The sequence below is a fragment of the Olea europaea genome, chromosome 12 (genome assembly GCF_002742605.1).
Source record: "Olea europaea var. sylvestris chromosome 12, O_europaea_v1, whole genome shotgun sequence".
NCBI classification, from domain to species: domain Eukaryota; kingdom Viridiplantae; phylum Streptophyta; class Magnoliopsida; order Lamiales; family Oleaceae; genus Olea; species Olea europaea.
Genome location: NC_036248.1, coordinates 5611013 through 5633345, shown reverse-complemented (window position 1 = coordinate 5633345; position 22333 = coordinate 5611013). Strand labels below are relative to the sequence as shown.

General features: G+C 33.8%; 2 protein-coding genes across 2 annotated transcripts; both read right to left on the bottom strand.

The window, feature by feature from the left end:
* Positions 1-37: 37 nt before the first annotated feature.
* On the bottom strand, positions 38-10805 carry LOC111405335 (putative 3,4-dihydroxy-2-butanone kinase). The gene is made up of 12 exons (XM_023034162.1): positions 10702-10805; positions 6168-6223; positions 4276-4406; positions 3706-3798; positions 3454-3518; positions 2469-2612; positions 2338-2378; positions 1338-1421; positions 1140-1213; positions 946-1058; positions 765-860; positions 38-498 (listed from the first exon to the last, which is right to left on the bottom strand). Exons 2-12 carry the CDS (start codon positions 6176-6178, stop codon positions 373-375), a joined length of 978 nt encoding a protein of 325 aa, XP_022889930.1. The 5' UTR covers positions 6179-6223; positions 10702-10805; the 3' UTR covers positions 38-372.
* Positions 10806-17585: 6780 nt separating this feature from the next.
* LOC111405336 (putative 3,4-dihydroxy-2-butanone kinase) lies at positions 17586-20959 on the bottom strand. Its single transcript, XM_023034163.1, has 9 exons — positions 20859-20959; positions 20688-20760; positions 19985-20058; positions 19805-19868; positions 18991-19103; positions 18828-18875; positions 18528-18599; positions 18328-18417; positions 17586-17834 (listed from the first exon to the last, which is right to left on the bottom strand). Exons 2-9 carry the CDS (start codon positions 20725-20727, stop codon positions 17601-17603), a joined length of 735 nt encoding a protein of 244 aa, XP_022889931.1. The 5' UTR covers positions 20728-20760; positions 20859-20959; the 3' UTR covers positions 17586-17600.
* Between the last annotated feature and the right edge of the window lie 1374 nt (positions 20960-22333).

Below are 22333 nucleotides of genomic sequence, written 5' to 3'. Positions count from 1 at the left end.
CCACATCATGCTTTTCACTTGGGAGGAAGATAGAATCTTTAAGATCAATGCTACATTTTTCGTATTAATGAAAAGTTAGGATAACAGATCTAAAATAAACGCAGAGAAATTATGTCCAGATCATAATGGTCCCTGCCAAATTTCGATAATAAATTCAGTATTACAACGGAGCTGGTATGTATACCATTCTCAATTAGTATACGACTGTATATAATACTGCTGCTCTCTCTGCTTTATGCACGGACTGCATAAGCGGAAAGCTTCATTAAGTCAGGACTGTTTTCGTTACGAACAAAATTTTACGAGTTTATTCCTCCTCGAAAACAAAAACATAGCCGGAAGAATGTAATGGTTACCACGAGATATATGTTCTCATGAAGCCCGGTATTTATCCTTTACGGCTGAGGCTGCTGCTTTGTACCATGAAGATGCAGCCATGGCTCCCGGATCGGGAACTGACGCAAGAATATCAGTTGAGACATATGAAGAACGGCCAGCCTGCAAATCCAAAATTTAGTCCAATACAGAATGCATGTTTGGCTAAGCTTGACAACGATAAAAGATACTTTTGTTTCCATGATTGTTTGGATGTTACTTTTTCCTACATTTTAAGTTGAAAAGAAAAAGGGTTATTTAGGTTGTAACTCTTACTTCAGTGTCAAGATAAGCAACTTACTTTCCAACTTTAATCAATAAAAGAAATATATTAACCAAACATGCTTGAAACGGAAAAAACAATGTCAGAAAAGGTCTCTGAGTGCTACCTGTGCCAGCATGTGTTTAGTTGATTCAGCACCAGCAACTGCTGCTTCAGCAGAGAGAACAAATGCTTCAACCGGATCATCTCCAGCATTCAATTTCTGTCCATAAAGCTTAAAATATGTTTACAAAGCCTGAAGCCGAATGAATATCAACTCTCTAAACATGGTAATCACCGTTTCTAACCTCTTTGAGAACTGACACTGCTGGAATAAGAGCATCCAATAAGGTACGATAACCCGCACTGGCTCCACCATATTTGCTGACTGCAGCTATTGCAGCTTCAAATGCAAAAGCCCCTATATCAAGAAGCATTGAATTACCCAGTGCCAAACATGTAACTCTGCAAACCTAAAAATCGCAGCATTAAGTCATCTTACAGTGTAGGGGCGTAATAACTGAATGGCTATCAGCTTTCAACTGTGTATATGCTGCCTTACAGAATATATCATATCTGTTTTTAAGACAGATACAGGGTTATCATTCTTTAGAAATGACTATTGCAGATATCAAGAAAAACAATATATATATAACTACAGCAGCCGTATTATTCAAAATGAAGCGGGCACATATAGTACATGATTCCACTTGTTCCTCCCATGACTCTCCTAATAGAAGATCCAATTTCATTTACAGTTTCTGCTGGATCATTCAGTGGATAACTGGAAAAGTAGAAATTCCAAAAGAAACAAAGTAAGAACTATTAGTCAATGCAAATGATCTTTGTACACACAAAAATAGAATAGGCAATAATAATAATAATAATAATAATAATAATAATAATAATAATAATAATAATAATAATAATAATAATAAACAAAGGAAAAATCAACAAAAAATGACTAAAAGAAAAACAAGTGCAAACATATTATCATAGACAAACTTAGCGTGTAGTAGCACATCCAATGTGCAATAATTTTTAACAATCTGCATTTACATTGAAAGAAAATTTTCAACTTGTATCGTGCCTATAATTACTTGGTGATACTAGAAAGACTGGAAGACAGTCCCCCCATATCCTAGAGTTAAAATGCATTTCTAGTGTTTTGCGTATCTACTGGCAACACAAGTTTAAGCTCATCTATGAATCATTTATCAATTTCATTCCAAAACTGAATCATGATCACAGTGACAATCAATGCATAATTGGAATTAAAAAAGATTTTACTACTGAGTTATGCAATACAATATGGCAATAACAATTTTAATGATATTATCAAAAGAAATATGGTAAGTGGTAACTGGCTTATCGTTTCAGAATAATCCAAGGAATGAGTGGTGGATATTTGTAAGTTGTATTAAAAGTCAAGCATTAAATCCCACAGAAAATGGCTGTAATGATTTCAGAAAGCGTCAACCTAAACCAAAACCAAAGACCAGTTAAATAATCTACAGGACCATAGTTCTCTTGCCCTTGTGTTCAAAATGATTTTAAGAACAGGAGTCTGCATCTATAAACATAAAAGAATCAGGACCAAACTCGTGAAGTCCAAATAGGACAATTAGCGTACATGCGATATTCGGGGGAGAGAGAGAGACAGGAAGGGGGGTGGGGTAACAGAAAAAATGACTCACAACCTCTTTATGTCTTCAAGAATAGCGGATGCACCTCTGAACATCTATAACATGTCAAGGAATTATGATTATGCACAATGTGCAACCACATTGTGAAAAGCATGAGGAACAACATATGAAATCACAGTACTTACTGTTGATCCACAATCACCATCACCAACTTTGCTGTCCCATTCATTTAAACTGTCCCTGAGATTGACAACTGCAGTTGCTGCTGCTTCAATAGCAGCCTCAAGAATATGACCCAGAGGACTAAGCTGTTTGGGCTGATTCGATGTCTAATGGAAAAATAAAGCAGGTAAGCATTGAGGCGATTGTCACAATAAAAGATCATATTTCCTTCCAAATTCACAGCATCAAAAATAGAAATGCAAGCAAATACATTTTGTTCATCCATGAAGTGTGTGGTTTAGCTCATAGACGCTTCAAATTTCGATGTAAGGATGACAGTGCCAGATATTAAGCCCCTGATTGGGCTCCATTTTTTGAAAAAATGCATTTTCATCTTATTTTCAACCACACATTCTTCAATAAACTAATATTACATGTAAACCCAAAACTTTTCTTTATTTTTTAACCACACATTCTGCCCCCCAAAAAAAAAAAAAACACTATTCCAAAATAGCTTTTTCCCCAAAATTTACTTTAATGGAGCCAAACAGGAGCTAAATATTTATCATTTTAATGCATAAGAAGACTTGGAAGTGCACATAATTCTTAACTTAAATGTAAATTGATAAACAATTACTCAAGGATCTGAGTCATCTGACTTAAAATAACCATTAGTGAGTGGAGAGGCTGTCTGGGATATATTGGTGCTATGATTTATCAAAATGGGACAAACTCCAACACCATCCTTGTTAATGACACTTCAATGCTGGGAAATTAGAGATATATTCACATAACAAATGAGGATTTTGTGCAGAACAAGGATGAGGATGAATGTCATCTTCACTTACATGGGTGTCACATGGACAGTGTGCACAGTCAAAAGAAAGGTCAATGAAAGAGCTATATCTTATGGTAATTGGGAAGGGAGGTTATCTTCAAGAAGTCCTAATTGTTTCCAAAAACTATTTTGGCAAATTGGTAATAAATACATAATGACCCTTGACATACCTCTTCATTCTTAGTTGTACGCGACGGTGGAACAGGAACAGGAATCTGGGCAGGTGGACGGTTACCTGCAAGCAAAATAGACTTTGAATAAACCTAATTAACCCATTTTTTATAATAAACTGAGTTTACTAATACTTGTTGCAAAATGACTTATCAACATATATCATTAGTGCAACAATCTCCAAAAGCATCAGGAGTTCGGAAGAGACACCAGCGTGAGCTTGCATGCATATATAGTGACAAATTACTAACCATCAGCACCAACAGGCCAATTTGGAGCCTTAGTTGGAGCATCCAAGCGGTCCAAAATAGCTTCGTCTGCCTTCATCACAGTGATGGAAAAGCCTGTCCAGTACACACAAACGAATTAGGAGCATGTTTGAGTAATCTTAAAAGTGCGACTTAAATTTGAAGTAAATGCTTATTGACAATGATATTTGGATCTTTTTTCCTTAAAATGAAAAACATAGTGCTTTTTTCAGAAATAAAACTGAAATTACGTGTGGAAGTGATTTTTTGAAAATTAAATTTTTACACACTCATTTTCTACCACATTCCCCAAAAATATCATTTTCCACATTTCCCCATAACTTTTCCTCACTTTTTACAACACATTGTCCTAAAAAATGACTTTCCAAATAATCTCTCCCACACAAGGGCTTATTTTGACTTTTTGACAGTGAGATGATAGTTACTTTCAAAATAACTTTGACTAACAAAGAAATATTTATTTTTAAAACTTATTTATTGACTTATAAGCAAATATTTAAGCTTGGCAAAACAAGCATTAGGTCTTTCCAAGCTCTAGCAGACTTAACATACCAGCCATGTCAAGAGACGTCATAAATGACCCTGTATAAACTCTATCAACAGCCAGACCATGTTCCAGCTGCAATTTAGGAACAGCCTTTCCGGCAGCAATCATAAGTTCCATTAGCGGAGTGGCCCCAAGCCTGCAGTTCAAGAAGAATACTAAAACAATAAACTACAAGACCAGAATCAATTCGATCAAGAAACAAGATATGATCTATTATAACTATATAGTCAGAACAGTGTGATATAATTGGAAATCAGAATGTCAATAAAATGAACAATGCAAAGTCTAAGAAAATGACAATTTTAGTTATTCAGCGCCTGTTTGGCACCCTTTTCTAACACTCATTTTCAACTACGTATTTCATGGAATCCACAACTTTTATCAACTTTTGAACCACACATTTCATCATCTTCTAAACAAATCTACTAAAAATTTGATTTTTAGCTAAACCAAACAAGGGCTCAATGAACAGTGTAAAAGTATGATTTAGTGTAACTGAAGATAGAAATGTATCATATAATAATAATTATAGCCCTTGTTTAGCCCCTATTATAATGAGAATTTGGGAAAAATGTATTTGGAATAGAATTCTTCGAAGAATGTGCGGTTAAGGCCCCGTTTGGTACACATTAATGTAAAAATGAGAATGAAAAATATAGCCGTTACGGATCCAACACAAGAGATAGAAAGTCAAATATGGTGCTTGATGTAATAGATAACAGTCATATTTTTCATTTTAATGAATAAATAATGGGAGACAAACGAGGGCTAAAAAAGAATATATTTTGAGGTCACGTATAATATTATTTTATTAGAGAATGCGTTGTTGATAAGAAGAGGAGAAAAATGAATTAAAATTTTAATGGGGGGCCAAGCACGGGCATAATTCCATATATTCAACAAGCAGTGCAAAGTCTCGAAAAATGACTATTTACATCCGACAAGGAAAAAATACAGTCTCTAGTAGTATGGAACCGATAGGCTGAACTAAAATCTCTAATAAACTTCATCCCAAAAAAGCATCATTTTCAGAAACTGTCTCGTTCACATAAACATCCAATCAACTTTTTACTAACAATACATCAGATAAGATATGTAGTTAACAAAAACCTCTCAGCCCTAACAAAAGAAATGCAAAAACTTATTTTTATGGTTATCAAGGTTTCAGCTTCTCAAGAAAATATTGAAATAAAATATTAAATTTTTTTTAGGGTCCAATCAATCAAAATTCTCTCCTGTTTACTTTTTCTTTTCCAGTACAACAATTAGCCTTTTTTTTATTTTATTTTTATAAAGTACTCAATGAGATGAACATTTTCCCAAGGACACCTCAAATCAAGGTATGTAGTTGACAAAAACCTTTTGACCACGAAAAAAATATGTAAAAACTAACTTCATATACTTCAGGATAAACATTAATGCTGATAAAGGTTTTAACTTCTCAAATATTAATATAAACATATGAATTTTCTTTAAGAGTATAATCAGTCAAATTCCTCTCCCTTTTTCTTCTCAATACAAACAGCTTACAAAAATATTACAAAGATATTCCACTACAAAATCCAGATCCAGCCAAAGATAGATCCACATCATTTCACTCGTGTTAATCTTCATCTAAAACATAAAAACAAATGTAGAAAAAAATTTTCAGAGCTAACTTCTTCTTTGACTTGTATACATACGAGAGGTTCTGGTCATGAACCCTATATTGAATACAATTCAAATATCTTTCTTTATCCTTGGTCAGACCATCCTAAAACAAAGAGGAGATAACAAAAGAATTTGTATTTCTTGGACAAAAGTAAGATCTGAAGCACCAGGCTATACTACATATCCAGAAAGAAAGCATCCTCGTGTACAATTGAACCAAGAACTCCAATGAAGAATATGAACTCACCCATTAATCATGAGAACAACCCTACTTCCACGTCGGATGGGAACGTAGTTTGTTTCCTTCAGAAAAGTCAGAAATAATAGCAATGAAACACCAAATTAAAAAGTTTAACAAGCTAAAGCAAATAAGATCATCGATGAAAAACAGTTTTCAAGAAGGTTGCTGTGTCAGGTAACTACCTCATGGCAATCCATCTAATAGAAGCAAAGAGAGATGCTATATATTATAGTAATAAGCTGAAACTCAAAGGTCCTCTGCTTGATAATTTCCTCAATTTCAAGTGATGAAGCTTTTTATCAACAATAGACAATTAAGTTGATTAGGTAAGCTGACTTGAAAAAAGCTGATTTCGAATATTTTGGCCAAAATTGCTATCTTCAAGGTAATGTAACTAGTTATACTACAAACCATCATGTCATTGTTGTTACCACAATCTCATATTTATTTTGTCTAAATGCCCTCAAATATTATCAAAGGTCAAAGAATATTTCTACACTAAAGTCTACGTTGGTCTACCTGGAGTACTCTCTAAATCTTTTAGTTAGTTTTTCAAAATATCTCCCACTTGCATGTTAAAATAAAAGAGGTTAATAAGGTCATTACAATCTCAGCCACACTGATTCAACAACCTTGAATTCTTTCTGGTCCTATGTTTATTTGCCCATAGAGCATAACTGACCAAGAGCCCATTTTCAAGTTACAAATAAGGACAAGAAAATGTTTGTCCATCTTCGTCTTAGTAAATTTCACTCCTAGCAAATTCAATTATCAGACTTCATTTAACTGATCTTAGCAGGCTTTCAATTTGTTGAGGAAAAAAAATATTAGAATAACATGTTATTGTCTATTAGTAGAAATACCTCAACTCTTCAATGTCCAATAACATTTTATCATTCCTTGTATATTTTTCAGGATCTCAAGATAAAGAGAATGATTGGTAAGAGGTATAAAATTGGTGGCTCGTATTACTTGGATCTTTCACCAGTCTCTTCTCCATTGGCTCTCTAGTCTTCTATATCCCCCATGTAGTGGCATTGTCGTCTAGATCATCCTTCTCTTTCCACTTTAAAACATTAAATTGTAAGTCTTAGTAATGTGTCATCTCTTAGATGTGAAGCATGTCAACTTAGCAAATATCATCATGTGTCTTTTCCTTTAAGAACCGTTAGTCGTGCTTCTAGTTTATTTGAGATAGCTCATTCTAATGTATGGGGACCAATTAATATTTCTTCTAATAAATTTCAATATTTTGTTACTTTTGTGGATGATTATTCGCGTATGACTTGATTGTTCTTAATGAAAAATCATTTTGAGCTACTTTCTATCTTTCAAGTTTTTCGTATTTTGATTAAAAATCAATTTAACAAGAAAATTCATATTTTGTGGTATGATAATGTCAAAGAATATATGTACATGTCTTTTACGTCCTATCTCTTTTTCAAAGGTATTTTTCATCAAATGTCTTGTGCATATACTCCACAAAAAAATGGAATTGCAAATCGCAAAAATCCTCATTTGTTAGAAATTACTAGCACTCTTCTTTGTCATATACATGTCCTAAGCATTTTTGAAGTGATGCTGACCTTACTGCATACTATCTAATTAATCGCATGCCATCTTCTATTTTGGACGGTGCATCACCATTTTCTCTTTTATTTTCCTCCTCTTCACAATACTCAATTACCTCTCAAAGTTGGTAACTCAAAGTTTTCAAGTGTATTTGTTATGTTCATCACTTTGGTCCTAGTCATTACAAGCTTGATTCTCGCTCCATGAAATGTATTTTCCTCAATATTTTGAAAACCGACTCGGCCACCGACCCGAAAAAGAGAAAGGGTCAAGGGTCGAACCGGATATCAAAATTAAATAAATAAATACACACAAGCAATAAAATATAATAACAAAAATATATTTTTTAATTTTAGTATTGCTAATTTCAAAATAAATATAAATTCTTTTTTGTCAATTACATTTTTCATCTTATAATTTATTTTAAAATATCAAAAATAATCATTAATATGTCCAAAATAATTTGATTTGTTCAATTGAAATTGTTTGTGTGTTGGTGTCATGATTTAAATTCATGTTAATGTAGAATACAATAAATAATTAACATTTAAGCATTTCAATTTTCAATTGTCCTAAGGCCCATACCACATCGGACTATCAAAATACGTGAATGATGAGATTATACTTTACAAGCTATCCTTTAGTCACTAATCAGTTGTCCCACATCGGTTGATCAACAATCAACTTCATGGGAATTTTCTTTTATAAACAGCAATAGTTATGGGAGGGGTTGAAAGGTGAACTGGCCTGCTCCTGTTGAGCTCAGCTTAAAAAAAAGAGGAGTTGAAGGATTTTTAATGAGGATATTTCTAGAACCAGTTAAAAACCCGCAACCGGTTTCCGATTTCTGATTTAACTAGCCGGTTCACAAATTTATTTATCGGTTTCCTGTCTTCCGGTTAATTGATAATGACCAGATCGGATTTGAGACCTGTTCACAGTTAACCCGGTTGAACCGGCAGATCCGATTTTCAAAACATTGATTTTCCTTAGTTATTACCAAACACATAAAGGATATCCGTGCTACAATCTATGATGCTTGGACTCGGGTACCGGTATCGAGTACGAGGACATATCCAAGTGTTGGATCTTTTATAATCTAAAATGTAGGATACGAGGACATGATTAAAAAGAGTCCAAATTTCGGACACGTCTTTGGAGCTTCAATTTTTTCCAGAAAATTCACATGTAAAAATTTAAATAATAATTAAATGGCAAATTATATATTGTAATTTGTAATAAGTGGCAATTTTTTTCCCATAAATTTACAAGCAAAATCTTTTCATTTGTTGTAGATGTGATTGCAATTTATATATTATAATTTATAATAAGATAAATTTATTTGGCGATATTTGAAGTAACATTTATATCTTCAAAAAAAAAAATCTCTCCTAAATGACTCAATTGCAAGGCCCATCCAAAACCAAAGGCAAGTGATTAAAAAAAAAAAAAAAAGGTCCAAAACTAAAGATAAGTGGATTAGTTTATTATTATTATTATTATTTTTTAAAAAGCCCAATGTTCTTTTTTTTTAAAAAGGACCCATACTCCAACAAAACCCTTTCTCCTTCCTTAACCCCTTTCATTCACGGCTTCTTGCAATCTGCAATAGCTATGGCGGCGTCCAAGTTCCAACAAGTTCCGTCTCTGGCCGTGTCCGCCCCATATCTCATACCCGTACCCGTGTTATGTCGTGTCGTGTCGTGTCGTGTCGACACGGGTATACCAGCCAGAATGACAAGTCCGAGCATCACACTCTACAATCCTTCTCTACAACGCTACTTTGTAAATATAGATGTCACTTTCAACGAATCCACACCTAGAGCTTGTTTGGTACAGATTTTAAGCCAATTAAAATCGATTTTTTTAATGTTATTTCACTATTTCAGCAGTCATTTTTGAATTATTCTCTCACTTATCTCTAACGGCCAAAAAATTAATTATCAAAATCCTTACCAAACAAGCATCTTATTTTTTTGATAATAACACCTCCCAACTCTGATCGAGATCCCATTTGCTTACCCATCCCATATCTACCAATTGGTATTTCTCCAAAATCAGACCCGTCTTCATCTACTGCACCAGAGTTGTCCTCTCATAAGGAACCATCTCCTTTTTTACAACTTTATACTCGACGATCTAGGTCATCAATGCTTGTGACTCCATCTGTCATCTTGCCGTCTACGGATCCTAAATCTTTCATTTGTCCTGATCCCGAGTCCTTGCCCATTGCTCTTAGTAAAGATAAAAGTTATTGCCTAACAAGACATCCCATAAGTCACTATGTCACTTTTGAATTGTTTTTAAATACAATAGAAGAATTCGACTGAACACTACTTCAGTTTTATGAATCTCGATATTAGAAATAAAGGTGACCAATAGGTGAATTTGTTCCGCCCTCATCTCCATTATTATTTGAATTTTCACTTATTTTCTGTTGCATTCACGAAATTTTTAGTAGTTATATTTAAAAATCACATTCAATTATTATTTATTTTCATTAAATAGAAGTTAGGAATAATAAATTGAGTACTAAAATATAGTTCTCGTGGGAACGATAATTCGGACTCAAATGGTCCACTTTACTACTTGTTACGATCCGTCCACTTAAGGGATAAAATCGACAACAAATTTTTGACGCCGTTGCCGGGAACTATTACTTTTAGTTTTAATTTATTTTATTATTTTTTTAATCTTATTTTTAATTTTTATTTGATTTGCTTATTTTATTTTATTTTATTTACAGAAAATTGTGTTTGTTGTATACTTTGTGCTCAAGGCGACGATCTTAAACCGTATGATTCAGAAATATAACGTACCTTCAAACGAAGGCGCAGGGAACACAAACAAAAACAGCAACATTAAATGGCTAACAATCTAAACAACCCTATCCCTATACCGCTAATTAGACAAATGATCGCAAGAGATCAACAGCAAGATCAAAGGGAAGCAAATGAAGAGGACTTACCGGTGTCTATGTTCTTAACGCTTATAGCAGCACCCACGCGGTCAAGCATAGTATATCCAGATTTTGGGGTAAACAACTTCCGATTGGATTAATTTGATGAGTAACATTTTGCAATTCTACGGGCTACCCCATGAGAATCCAAACAAACATATCTCCAGATTTCTCAGGAATTGTCATGCTCTTTAATGAGGACGCCATCAAGCTGCGATTATTTCCATATACATTAAAAGATGCAGCATTGGAATGGATAGATGCCGAACCTGATGAAAGTATTACCACATGGGAGGAACTGGCCAAGAAATTCTGTAATAAGTTCTTTCCACCAACTAAAGCAGCAAAAATCAGACTGAAAATTCAAACTTTTCAACAGAAAGATGGGGAAAGCTATCACAGATTTAAGGAGTTGATGAGGAAGTGTCCAAATCATGGGATCGCTATTGGAAATCAAGTGCAGTATTTCTACACGAGACTTTCACCACTGTCCAAATCTCAAGTGGACTCCTCTGCAGGCGAATCGATCATAGTAAAATCAGTGCAACAATGTATGGATCTGTTTGAGTTGATTGCTACTACTCACTCTATGTTTTTGTTAGAAAGAGTGGTGCCTCCAAAATAGCGAGAATATATGAATTGGATAGCACAACATCTACCAATGCCCAAATAGCAGCATTAACAAAATAGGTAGGGTTATTGGTAAAGTCACAAACAAAGGGAGCACATGTAGTGATAACTGACCCATCCTGTGAAAAACTGCGAGGGCAAATCACCTAACAGAAAATTGCACATCTATGGGCTTTCTGGAGGAAAAAGTCAACTTCATTCAAAATGGCTCTCAAAATTTTATTAGCTTTTCACAAACATACAACCCGGGATGGAGACAACACCCAAATTTCAGATGGTCGAATAATCAGCAAGGGAATAGTTCAAACAATGCACAACAAGAGAAAAAAAATCAAGTTTAGGGAAGATGTTCAACCAGTACATGCAGAAGACAGACAAGGTGTTCCAGCAGATTGACACTAACTTTCAGAATCAGCAAGCATCCATTAAGAAACTGGAAACTCAAATTGGTAAGATAGCGCAACAGCTTGTAGAACCCCCACAAGGGACATTACCCGGCAACACAATGATCAATCCAAAAGAGCAAGTGCAAACTATTACAACTAGAAATGGGGTACAACTTCCAGAAATATATGTGAAGAGACCAGACGAAAAAGACAAAGAAGTAATGGGTAAAGAGTCTGAGATAGAAGCAGAGTTTGAACAACCAACTAACGAGGACGATAAAAGGAAAGAAACACCCACAGTGAGCACCCAGCCCCGTGAAAGCTTATGTGCCACCAATTCCCTTCTCTCAAAGGTTACAGAGAGAGAAGTTGGACAAGCAGTTTGCCAAATTTGTGGAGATTTTCAAGAAATTGCACATCAATATTCTCTTTGCAGATATAATAGCCCAGCTATGCAAAATTCTTGAAAGAGATCATGTCTAACAAAAGGAAGCTAGAAGAACATGAGACTGTCTGTCTAAACGAGGAGTGTAGTGCAATTCTATTGAAAAAGCTGCCTCTTAAACTAAAAGACCCAAGGAGTTTCACTATACCTTGCACAATTGAGTCTAACTATTTTGAGCATTCTTTATGTGATTTAGGGGAGACAAAACCTACAACCATCTCTTTGCAACTGCCTGATAGATCAATCAAAAAAACACTATTCCATTTCCAAAGAAATGGGGGCCAAATGGGGGCAAAGCTTATGTCAGTCTTGGGAACAAAAACACTAGCAAGCTGGGATGCGAAATAGGAAATGAAGGTGACAACTGATAAGTGTATTTTATACACTTATTCGAGGCCTTAAAACGATAATATATAGTGTTTCTCTAATAAATTATGATCTAAATTGTTGCAATTGATGTTGAATAGGTAAAAGTCAATATTGGTACAGGAAAGTGGAAGAAATGAGAGGAAAACCCGGAAAAAGAGCGAAATCCAAAAGTTGGGGACAAAGTTGTAACAATTCTATAGTTGATCTGGACCATGAATCGAAGATTGAAATGTTTGGAGGTCAAATTGAATATTTTGGAAGGTGAAGGACTTGAATTGAATCAAAGAAGACATGAGTTGCAAGAATAAAATGATTCAAGGATTGAATTGCATCACCTTGAAAGATGGAGGACTTAAAGAATAATTTAACTATTAATGACTTCAATTGATAGCTGATTTGACCCCTACGTGTATGCATGAATTTTAATTCCTATTAAAGTGGCTACAGGCCGGTTGACAAAAAGAATTAAGAGTCCTTTTTCAGGATCTTTTTTTTTTTAGTCAACAATTGTAACTCTATGTTTTGATATATATATATATATATATATATATACACACACACACATCAACGCGAGGAAACCGACAATTTTTTGGAGCAGCAGCCAATATCATAGAATACACGTACAGAAATCGAAGCTAGAAAAAATCCCTTTTTCTTTAGTCAAATTTTGTGACTGTGAAATATTTTCTTGAGAGATATACACGTACAACAGAAATTGAGGCTGCCAGAATTTCAGAAACACGTACATTGAGAATTTTTTTTTTGCCATTAATATTTACACGTACAGAAACCGAGAGAGAAAGGAGGAGATTGACACAAACGATAACACGAGGAAAAAGGCAGATTTACTTTGCAAATTATTCACGTTCCGTCAATTAATCAGGTGATGAATTTCTTGATAATATCTTCTTTTTCCTCCATTAATATGCGTAGCTAAATTTAGTTTTAGGGCGAATAATGTAATCTATTTGGGACATTTCTTTCTTTTATTTGAGATTCTCGTTCTTTTATATTTTGTGTAGATTTATATTATGCTTTTAATGCTTTGAATTTTTTGGCCAATTATTCAATGATTTCTGAACAATAGTTACGTAGAGATGCGAATTTTTGTTTAGACCACATATTAAAATTCAGTAAATTAATATAACGTGTAGAGATACATATATTAATTGTTGCGGACCTATATAAATTTTTAGAACTGTTATTTCGTTTTATTAAATTTAATTTGCATAGAGATACGGAATTGAACTAATTAAATACGTTCAACGAGAACTCGAGAAGGGTAAGTTGAATACAATAGAAGAATTCAACCGAACACTACTTTAGTTTTATTAATCTCGATATTAGAAATAAAGGTGAACAGTAGGTGAATTTGGTCCACCCTAATCTCCATTTATTATTTGAATTTTCACTCATTTTTTGTTGCATTCACGAAATTTTTTGTGGTTAGATTTAAAAATCACATTCAATTATTATTATTTATTTATGTATTTATTTTCATTAAATAGAAGTTAGTAATAATAAATTGAGTACTAAAATATAGTTCTCGTGGGAACGATAATCCGGACTCAAAAGGTCTACTTTACTACTTGTTACGATCCGTTCACTTGCGGGATAAAATCGACAACAAGTTTTTCATGAATAATTTTTTGCAACGTGAATCTGCAGTTGGTTTTTGCGGGTATTTCCTCCAACAGCTTCCTTCTATTTCTCTCTCCATCTGCGGCCTCAAAGTGTGTGCAAAAAATATCAAATTGGCTGCCTCCAATTCCTCTCTGCCCGTACGTATATCTCTCCAAAAAAAAAATAGCAGCCACCAAGTTTGACAAAAGAAAAGGGATTTCTTTTGCTGCTCCGATTTCCGTGCGTGCATATATGATATTGTCTGCCCCCTCTCTCCTGCATGTCTCTGATAAAAATTGCAACCCCCAAATTTTGCATGAAATAAATCAAATTGGCTGCCTCCCTCCTCTCCATTTTCTGTGCACACACACACACATATATATAACCTACCAGCTACAATTTTGATTCTAAAAAGGACTCTAATTTTTTTCTCCAAAAAAGAGGGACTCTAATTTTTTTCCAAAAAAGACTCCCAGCCTCCTGCGTGAATTTATATATAATACAACTCTATAGCCACCATCTTTGACTTCAATTCAAAGCCTTCAAATGTAATATTACCCCTCAAGTCCTCAATTTTTCATATTATTTCTAATATCGAAATTCATAAAACTAAAGTAGTGTTCGGTCGAATTCTTCTATTGTATTCAACTTACCCCTCTCGAGTTCTCGTTGAGCCTATTTAATTAGTTCGATTTCATATCTCTATGCAAATTAAATTTAATTAAACGAAATAACAGTTCTAAGAATTTCTATAGAACCGCAACAATTAATATAGATATCTCTACACGTTATATTAATTTACCGAATTTTAATATGTGGGCAAAACAAGAATCCGCATGTCTACGTAATTATTGTTCACGAAATCATTGAATAATTGACCAAAAAATTCAAAATATTAAAAATATAATTAAAATCCACACATGAGATATAAAAGAACGAGAATCTCAAATAAAAGAAATAAAGGTCTCAAATAAATTACATTGGTCGGCCTAAAATTAAATTTAGCTACGCAAATTAATGGAGGAAAAACAAGATATTATCAAAAAATTCATCACCCGATTAATTGACGGAACGTGAATAATTTGCAAAGTAAATCTGCATTTTTCCTCATGTTACCGTCCATGTCAATCTCCTCCTCTCTCTCTTGGTTTCTGTGCGTGTGAATATTAATGGCAGAAAAGAAATTCCCAACATACGTCTCTGAAATTCTGGCAACCTCAATTTCTGTTTGTACGTGTATCTCTCAAGAAAATATTTCACAGCCACCAAATTTGACTAAAGAAAATGGGATTTTTTTTCTAGCTTCGATTTTTGTGCATGTATTCTATGATATTGGCTGCTCCAAAAAACTGTCGATTTCCTCACGTCGATATGTATATATATATTATATATCAAAACCTAGAGCCACAATTGTTGACTAAGAAAAAAGACTCTAAAAAAGGACTAATTCTTTCTATCAACAGGAATGCAACCACTTTAATAAGAATTAAAATTCATGCATGCATATAGGGGTCAAATCAGCCACCAATTGAAGCCATTAATAGTTAAATTATTCTTTAAGTCCTCCATCTTCAAGATAATGTAATTCAATCCTTGAATCCTTTTATTCTTGCAACTCATGCCTTCTTTGATTCAATTCAAGTCCTTCACCTTCCAAAATATTCAATTTGACCTCCAAACATTTCAATTTTCGATTCATAGTCCAGATCAACTATTGAATTGCTACAACTTGGTCCCCAACTTTTGGATTTCTCTATTTTTCTAGGTTTTCCTCTCGTTTCTTCCACTTTCTTATACCAATATTGACTTTTACTTATTCAATATCAATTGCAACAATTTAGACCATAATTTATCAGAAAAACACTAAATATTATCGTTTAAAGGCCTCGAATAAGTGTATAAAATATACTTATAAGTTGTCACCTTCATTTTCTATTTAGCATCCCAGCTTGCTAGTGTTTTTGTTCCAAAGACTGACGAAGCTTTGCCCCCATTTGGCCCCCATTTCTTTGGAAATGAAATGAATAGAAAAGTGTTTTCTTGTAAAATGAGTGGTTGAAAAATAAAGAAAATTTTTTGATTTACGTATAACATTATTTTATATAAGACTGTGTGGTTGAAAATATGAGAGAGAAAAATGAAATGGAATGGAATGGAGGCCAAATAGAGGCTTTATTTGATCCTGGGTGGCGACAGGCGATGGAATTGGAAGTTGAAGCCTTGCACGAGAATAAGACTTGGGATCTCGTTTGTTTACCACCTGGAATACATCCTGTTGATAATACATGGGTCTTTGTTTCCAAATTTAATCCTAATGGGATTGTTGATCGCTTAAAGGCCCGATTAGTTGCTAAAGATTACACATAGACCTATGGCATTGATTATGAAGTAACATTCTCTCCCATTGCAAAGATCTCTTCCATTCGCGTTTTGATGTCTATTGCTACAAACTTTAGTTGGCCACTATTTCAATTGGATATTAAAAATGCAATACTTCATGGTGATTTACATGAAGAGGTTTACATGGAGCAACTATCTGGATTTGTTGCTCAAAGGGAATACCAAAATTATGTTTGTAAGTAGGAAAAGGCATTGTTATTGGCTAACGCAACCATCGAGCGCATGATTTGGGAAGTTTTCTAAGGTTGTTCTGGAATTTGGCCTTCAAAGGTGTAAGACAGATCATTCAATATTTCATCTACAGACTGGTACAAGCTATGTTATCCTTATAGTTCATGTAGATGATATTGTAATCACCATTGATAATGCAAATCGGATTGCCCAATTGAAACAGTTTCTATAAAAACATTTTCAAACTAAAGATCTGGGCAAGCTCCGATATTTCTTGGGTATTGAAGTTGCTACGTCACAGGTAGGTATCAACTTGTCATAAAGAAAATATGTATTTGACCTGTTAGATGAGACAGGTTTTCTTGGAGCTCATCCAATTGATACCCCTATGAATCCTAATGTGCTTTTGAAGGATGAAAGAGAATCATTTGCAGAACCACGAAAATATCGTCGTTTGGTTGGAAAGTTGAATTATCTTACTATCACACGACCAGATATTTCTAAAAGTTTGACTTAGATATCATTCAGTTTAGTAGGATTAGACCATTTTTGGGAAAGTTTAAATTATAATTAGTTAGTTAATTTGGTAAACTAACTATAGTTTATGAAGCAGTTATTCCGTAGCAAAAATTTATTCTCGTGAGTACAATACTAGGGATCCCATCATAGTCAAGGGAGAGGAAAACTTCATGTGCTTAAAGTGTAAAGATAATTCCAGTTAAAGATTCCGAAATTCACATTGAAACATATTGATTTCTGAAGATTAAATATTTTTCCTTGTAATAGATCAATTAAGTCACTATAAGAAATGATAAAAGTCAGGAAACAAGTGTTACACACTGCATCATAATCATAATGTTGCATGCACTGTCACGGAGTGATTGTTATCTAACCCATGGATTTACATCCATTGAATAGAGAAGAACATTAAGTAAATTCCTTACTATTCCAAGACCAAGCTCAATCTTTCCTGGACCTAAACGATCTGACGTGACTTGACCTGGCAATGTACAAACTGATAATGCAACACCCATTGTGCCAACCAATTCTGATGCACGTTGTGCTTCAGCAGACACTTCACCAAGAGAAAGACCACAAGCTGCTGCTGCTCCAGCAACCTGTGATTGACAAAAGAAGATACTGTCAGAATATCACCAAAAAAAAAAAAAAAAAAAAGGGGGGGAAAAAAAGAATCAAAAAATGTGGTGGAAAATCAGCATCATTAGTTGCATCATATATGAACTTAGCCCCTGTTTGACAACCTTTAAAAATTTAAATCGTTTGCTACAGTATCATTCTCCGTCACACATTCACACAATAAAGTATTCTACACACAAACCAATAAGGTTTCTTTACTCTTTGACCACACATTCTCCAAAAATACTATTCAAAACTCTTTAATTTTTGAAATAATAGGTGTCAAACAGGGCCTTATCGACAACAAGAAGAAAAATCATTTCCCAACATATAATAGCCAAATTTTCTAAGATGCTTTCTAGTACTAATAAATCAAAACAATATCAAAGATTGGTATCATCAGGTCTAAATTTAGTTTTACAAGCCACGAGAGAGAGCATTAGCGGAGTGTTAGAAGTGAGAGATTGGATCAACCTTATGAACTAGAATAGTCCCAGCTAAACCTCTTCGTCCAGCTATGCCTCTAGGAGGTGGTAGAGCACAATCATCACCAACAATTACCATCTATAAACATAAAAGCATGAAGCATATTAACATTAGAAGCACTCATATTCCTATATGCTCTCTTTTGCTATAAGATACAATTTTGAATAAAAGTTCACATGAGTACATACCTCCACTTTGTAACCTTCAGATTTAGCTTGCTCAGCAGCCAAGCCAAAATTTAGTCGATCGCCAGTGTAATTCTGCCAGGATTAATGTAAACGTAATCCTTGAGAAGATAAAATTCAGAAATGGATTATATACAATATCTCCACGTGTTTATGTGATTTTATATATATGGTAACAAATTGTAATGTAATTGATCCTAAGAATAATGCTGGCTTTCACACTCTCTATGTATAGGCACAGGATCAAAACCAAATAGTATGTATTTAGAATGGCAACGATTTATGTAAACAGTCTAATGGTACCTTCACAATCAGGAGACATCCCATAGGACCAGTTACAGCCCGTATGCCCTGAAGTAAATACAGTCAGTTTGATCATTTAAAAAATGAACACAAAAGGAAACCAAAAATGAGATCAAGAAGAGGAGCGTGTTCGCCTATCAGATTAATTAGCAAGTTATCATACAGCAAGAATTGAATCAATGGGAGGAGAGGCAAAAACATCCCCACAGATTGCTGCTGTCAGCATCCCTTCTCCAACAAATCCAGCATGAGCAGGCTCGTGACCACTTCCACCTCCTGCACCAATAAATTTCAACATGCAAGAGGTAATTAACCTTGATTAGTCTATACAGAACCAGTTAACAAACTGATACTAGAGAATTGGAAGGGTTAGAACGGTTACTGATTGTTGTTGGGATATATGGCCACAGAATCACATAGGCAATTAAATGCTAACCTTTGACTTGTACGTTACAAAAGATGAAACAGAACCCAAGAGTTCTAAGAAAGTATGAATATGGATTGCCAATCATAGTGAAGCCAAAATTAAAGCTGAGGCCCATTATACATTTTCAAAGAACATCATTTCGGCAGGACTTTTGTCCTGGTAGAATTTATCGGGTATGCATTCACTCGGAACAGCCAAAAGATTCCTAATTCCCATATGCCATTTACCAGCCTTCGAAAATTTACACAGCTTGGCTAAAAGATTGTTTAAGAGACCATTATATGAAAATCCTTTAATGCGACACAATTGTCAATAAATTAGTTACAAGTTACAACTGCAGAGAGTGAAAAACAAAATAATAATTTGAACTGATATCATCTCACAATCACAATTTCCAAGATTACTTCCACACTATCATCTTATCATGGTTGATCTAGAAAATAATGCACGATAAAAACATGTCCAAGAATAATGTTTACCCAATATTAATAAATTTCAACTTTCACATGCTATATGTCATATCTATAGAAAAGGTAGGCATTTATCCAACCTGATATGACTGCAACTTTGTCATATGTTGCACTAGAGACATCAGCACGTAAAACAACCTTAACCTACATCATCCAATGGAATGCAAAATTGGTGAATAGTCCAAATTAAAATGTTCTAAATGCAAGAACATAAACTCAGATAAGAGGAGAACAAATAGTATTGTAAAATGAGTAATTACTTCAGGGAAACCATCCAAATACTGCAACCCAGGATAAGTTTCCACCAGACCTTCAATGAACTCAGTCACAACATCTGCAACCAAGAACAAGACAACAAAATTTCATATCCCACTTTAGTTGCAAACTTTTTTCATATCCCACTTCAATTGCGAACTTTCAAATATATTGGTTTTCGGGGTGCATTGTGGAAGGAAACAGATTCCTATAGTCATATGTCAACAGTAATTTAAGGTTGTCATTCCCTTCATACAGTGAGAGGCAACAAGAACATGTAAAATTATCTAAAAACGTGTCAGAAAGTTGTTTCTTCCTACCAGAGCACAGTACAACTTCCAAAGCATATAGTACAGCAGTATCAATCTTTGTACCTTTCACATCAGAGGTTGTACCTATTTTTCCCAACATGAGAAACGCGTCTACTGGAGAAATATAAAGTCAAAAAAGCACTGCAGTTTTCAAATTTTCAGGCAGCAAGAGAATAACTCGAACTAAAATAGAATTATTTTGCGTTATCATGCATCAAAATGTACATTCCAGTAATCTTCATGTAAGAATTCATCTAACCAACGAGTAATGCAATTCAATTAAAAGGTCAACGAGTTTACGAAAAATTCAATTAACAGATCAACGAGTTAACGAAAACCCTAAAAATTTCCAAAACCCCATGAAATTGGGGAACTGTAAATGAAGAATTAAAATTACCATTAGGATCGTTGATGAGTTTCTTGCCAAGAAAAGCCATGATTAATGTGGGCGAAAGTCTTGAATTAGTAACCTACAAGTGCATTAGAAAACCCATTTTAGAGAGAGAGACTTATAGGGAGAGGGTGTTTGGTATGAGAATAGGACTGTGTGGCTTCTGTAGGAAGTCACCTGCGGGATGACGACAATTGTCGATGGATTTGCCTGTCCGAACAATAAAATATAAGGACAACCCACTTTCTGTATTTTGTTCTATAATCGCTGTTGAAAACTTAGACGAGATTATTGAGCCCCGTTTGATTCCATTTTTTTTCAAAAATACTTTTTTCTTTCTATTCTTTTTAACCACACATTTCTCAAATTCTCAGTACCAAAGTACATTTTTCCAATTTAACGGGCTCAGCTCAAACAAGTCCTTAGCCTGTTTGAGCCTCATTTTTTTCCACACAAATAATGATTTGGTAATATGTGTGTTTTTGAAAAATGTGTAGTTAAAAATTATTAAAAGTTTTGATTTATGTGCAAATTATTTTATTAAAAGAGTATGTAATTGAAAATGAATTTTTGGATAATAGGACTTGAAACATTTTCTCTTCTTTTCTTCTCTCTCTCTATTTTCCCCCCTTTTTGTTAAAAGGGTAGCATACATGTGCCCCTTTTTTCAAAAATTCACTTTTTCAAAACTCATTTTCAATAAAATAATTTTACATGTGATCGAAAAAAATTTCCTTACTTTTTAACAACACATTCTTTCAAGATTTACTATTCAATAATACATTTTTTTCGCCAAAATGGGACTCAAACAAGACATATTTTTAATCTAAATTCAAAATCAGACGACGATTAAATTAATTTTCTATTTGATAACAAAGAAATTATTGAAGAAAGTGATAGATTAAGCTAAAATAATAATAATAATAATAATAATAATAATTAGTAGTGGTAAGACTTTCAATTTGGCCCAATATTATTTATTTGATGTTCGACAAGGACTTTAATTGTAGGAAATTTAAATAGTATTATCTTTATGATTTTATATATTACACAAGGTCTATCTTGGACATTTAGCGGAATAAGTCCAGTTAATTACATTTCAAAAGGTCTATCTTGCATAGTTAACGGAATAAGTCCAAACTATTAACTAGATAGATCATTTCAAACAATTTGTGTTCAATTATTATAGCTTGATTATATACGTTCTATTGGTTCCCTTTAGTAACTTTGATATAGTTCAGGGTCTATATTGGACATTTAGAGGAATAAACCTTAATCAATTGGATAGATCATTTCAAATAATCTGTTTTCAATTATTATAACTTGATTATATGGATTCTATTGGTTCCCTTTTGTAACACTAAAAAGGTTCAAGAACTTAATCATACATAAAGTCTCTGTTTGTTTCCTATTTTTTGCCCATTAAAATGAAAAATATGACAGTTATCCATCACATCGAGCAATCATATTTGACTTTCTATTTCTTGTGTGGGACCCGTAACAACTATATTTTTCATTCTCATTTTTACATTAATGTGTATCAAACGGGGCCATAACTGAAGTATAAGGATTGTATATATTACTTGATTGATATCAATTGGTTAAAGAAAGTCAAATTTCAAATATAACCACATATCATAAATTTGACCATA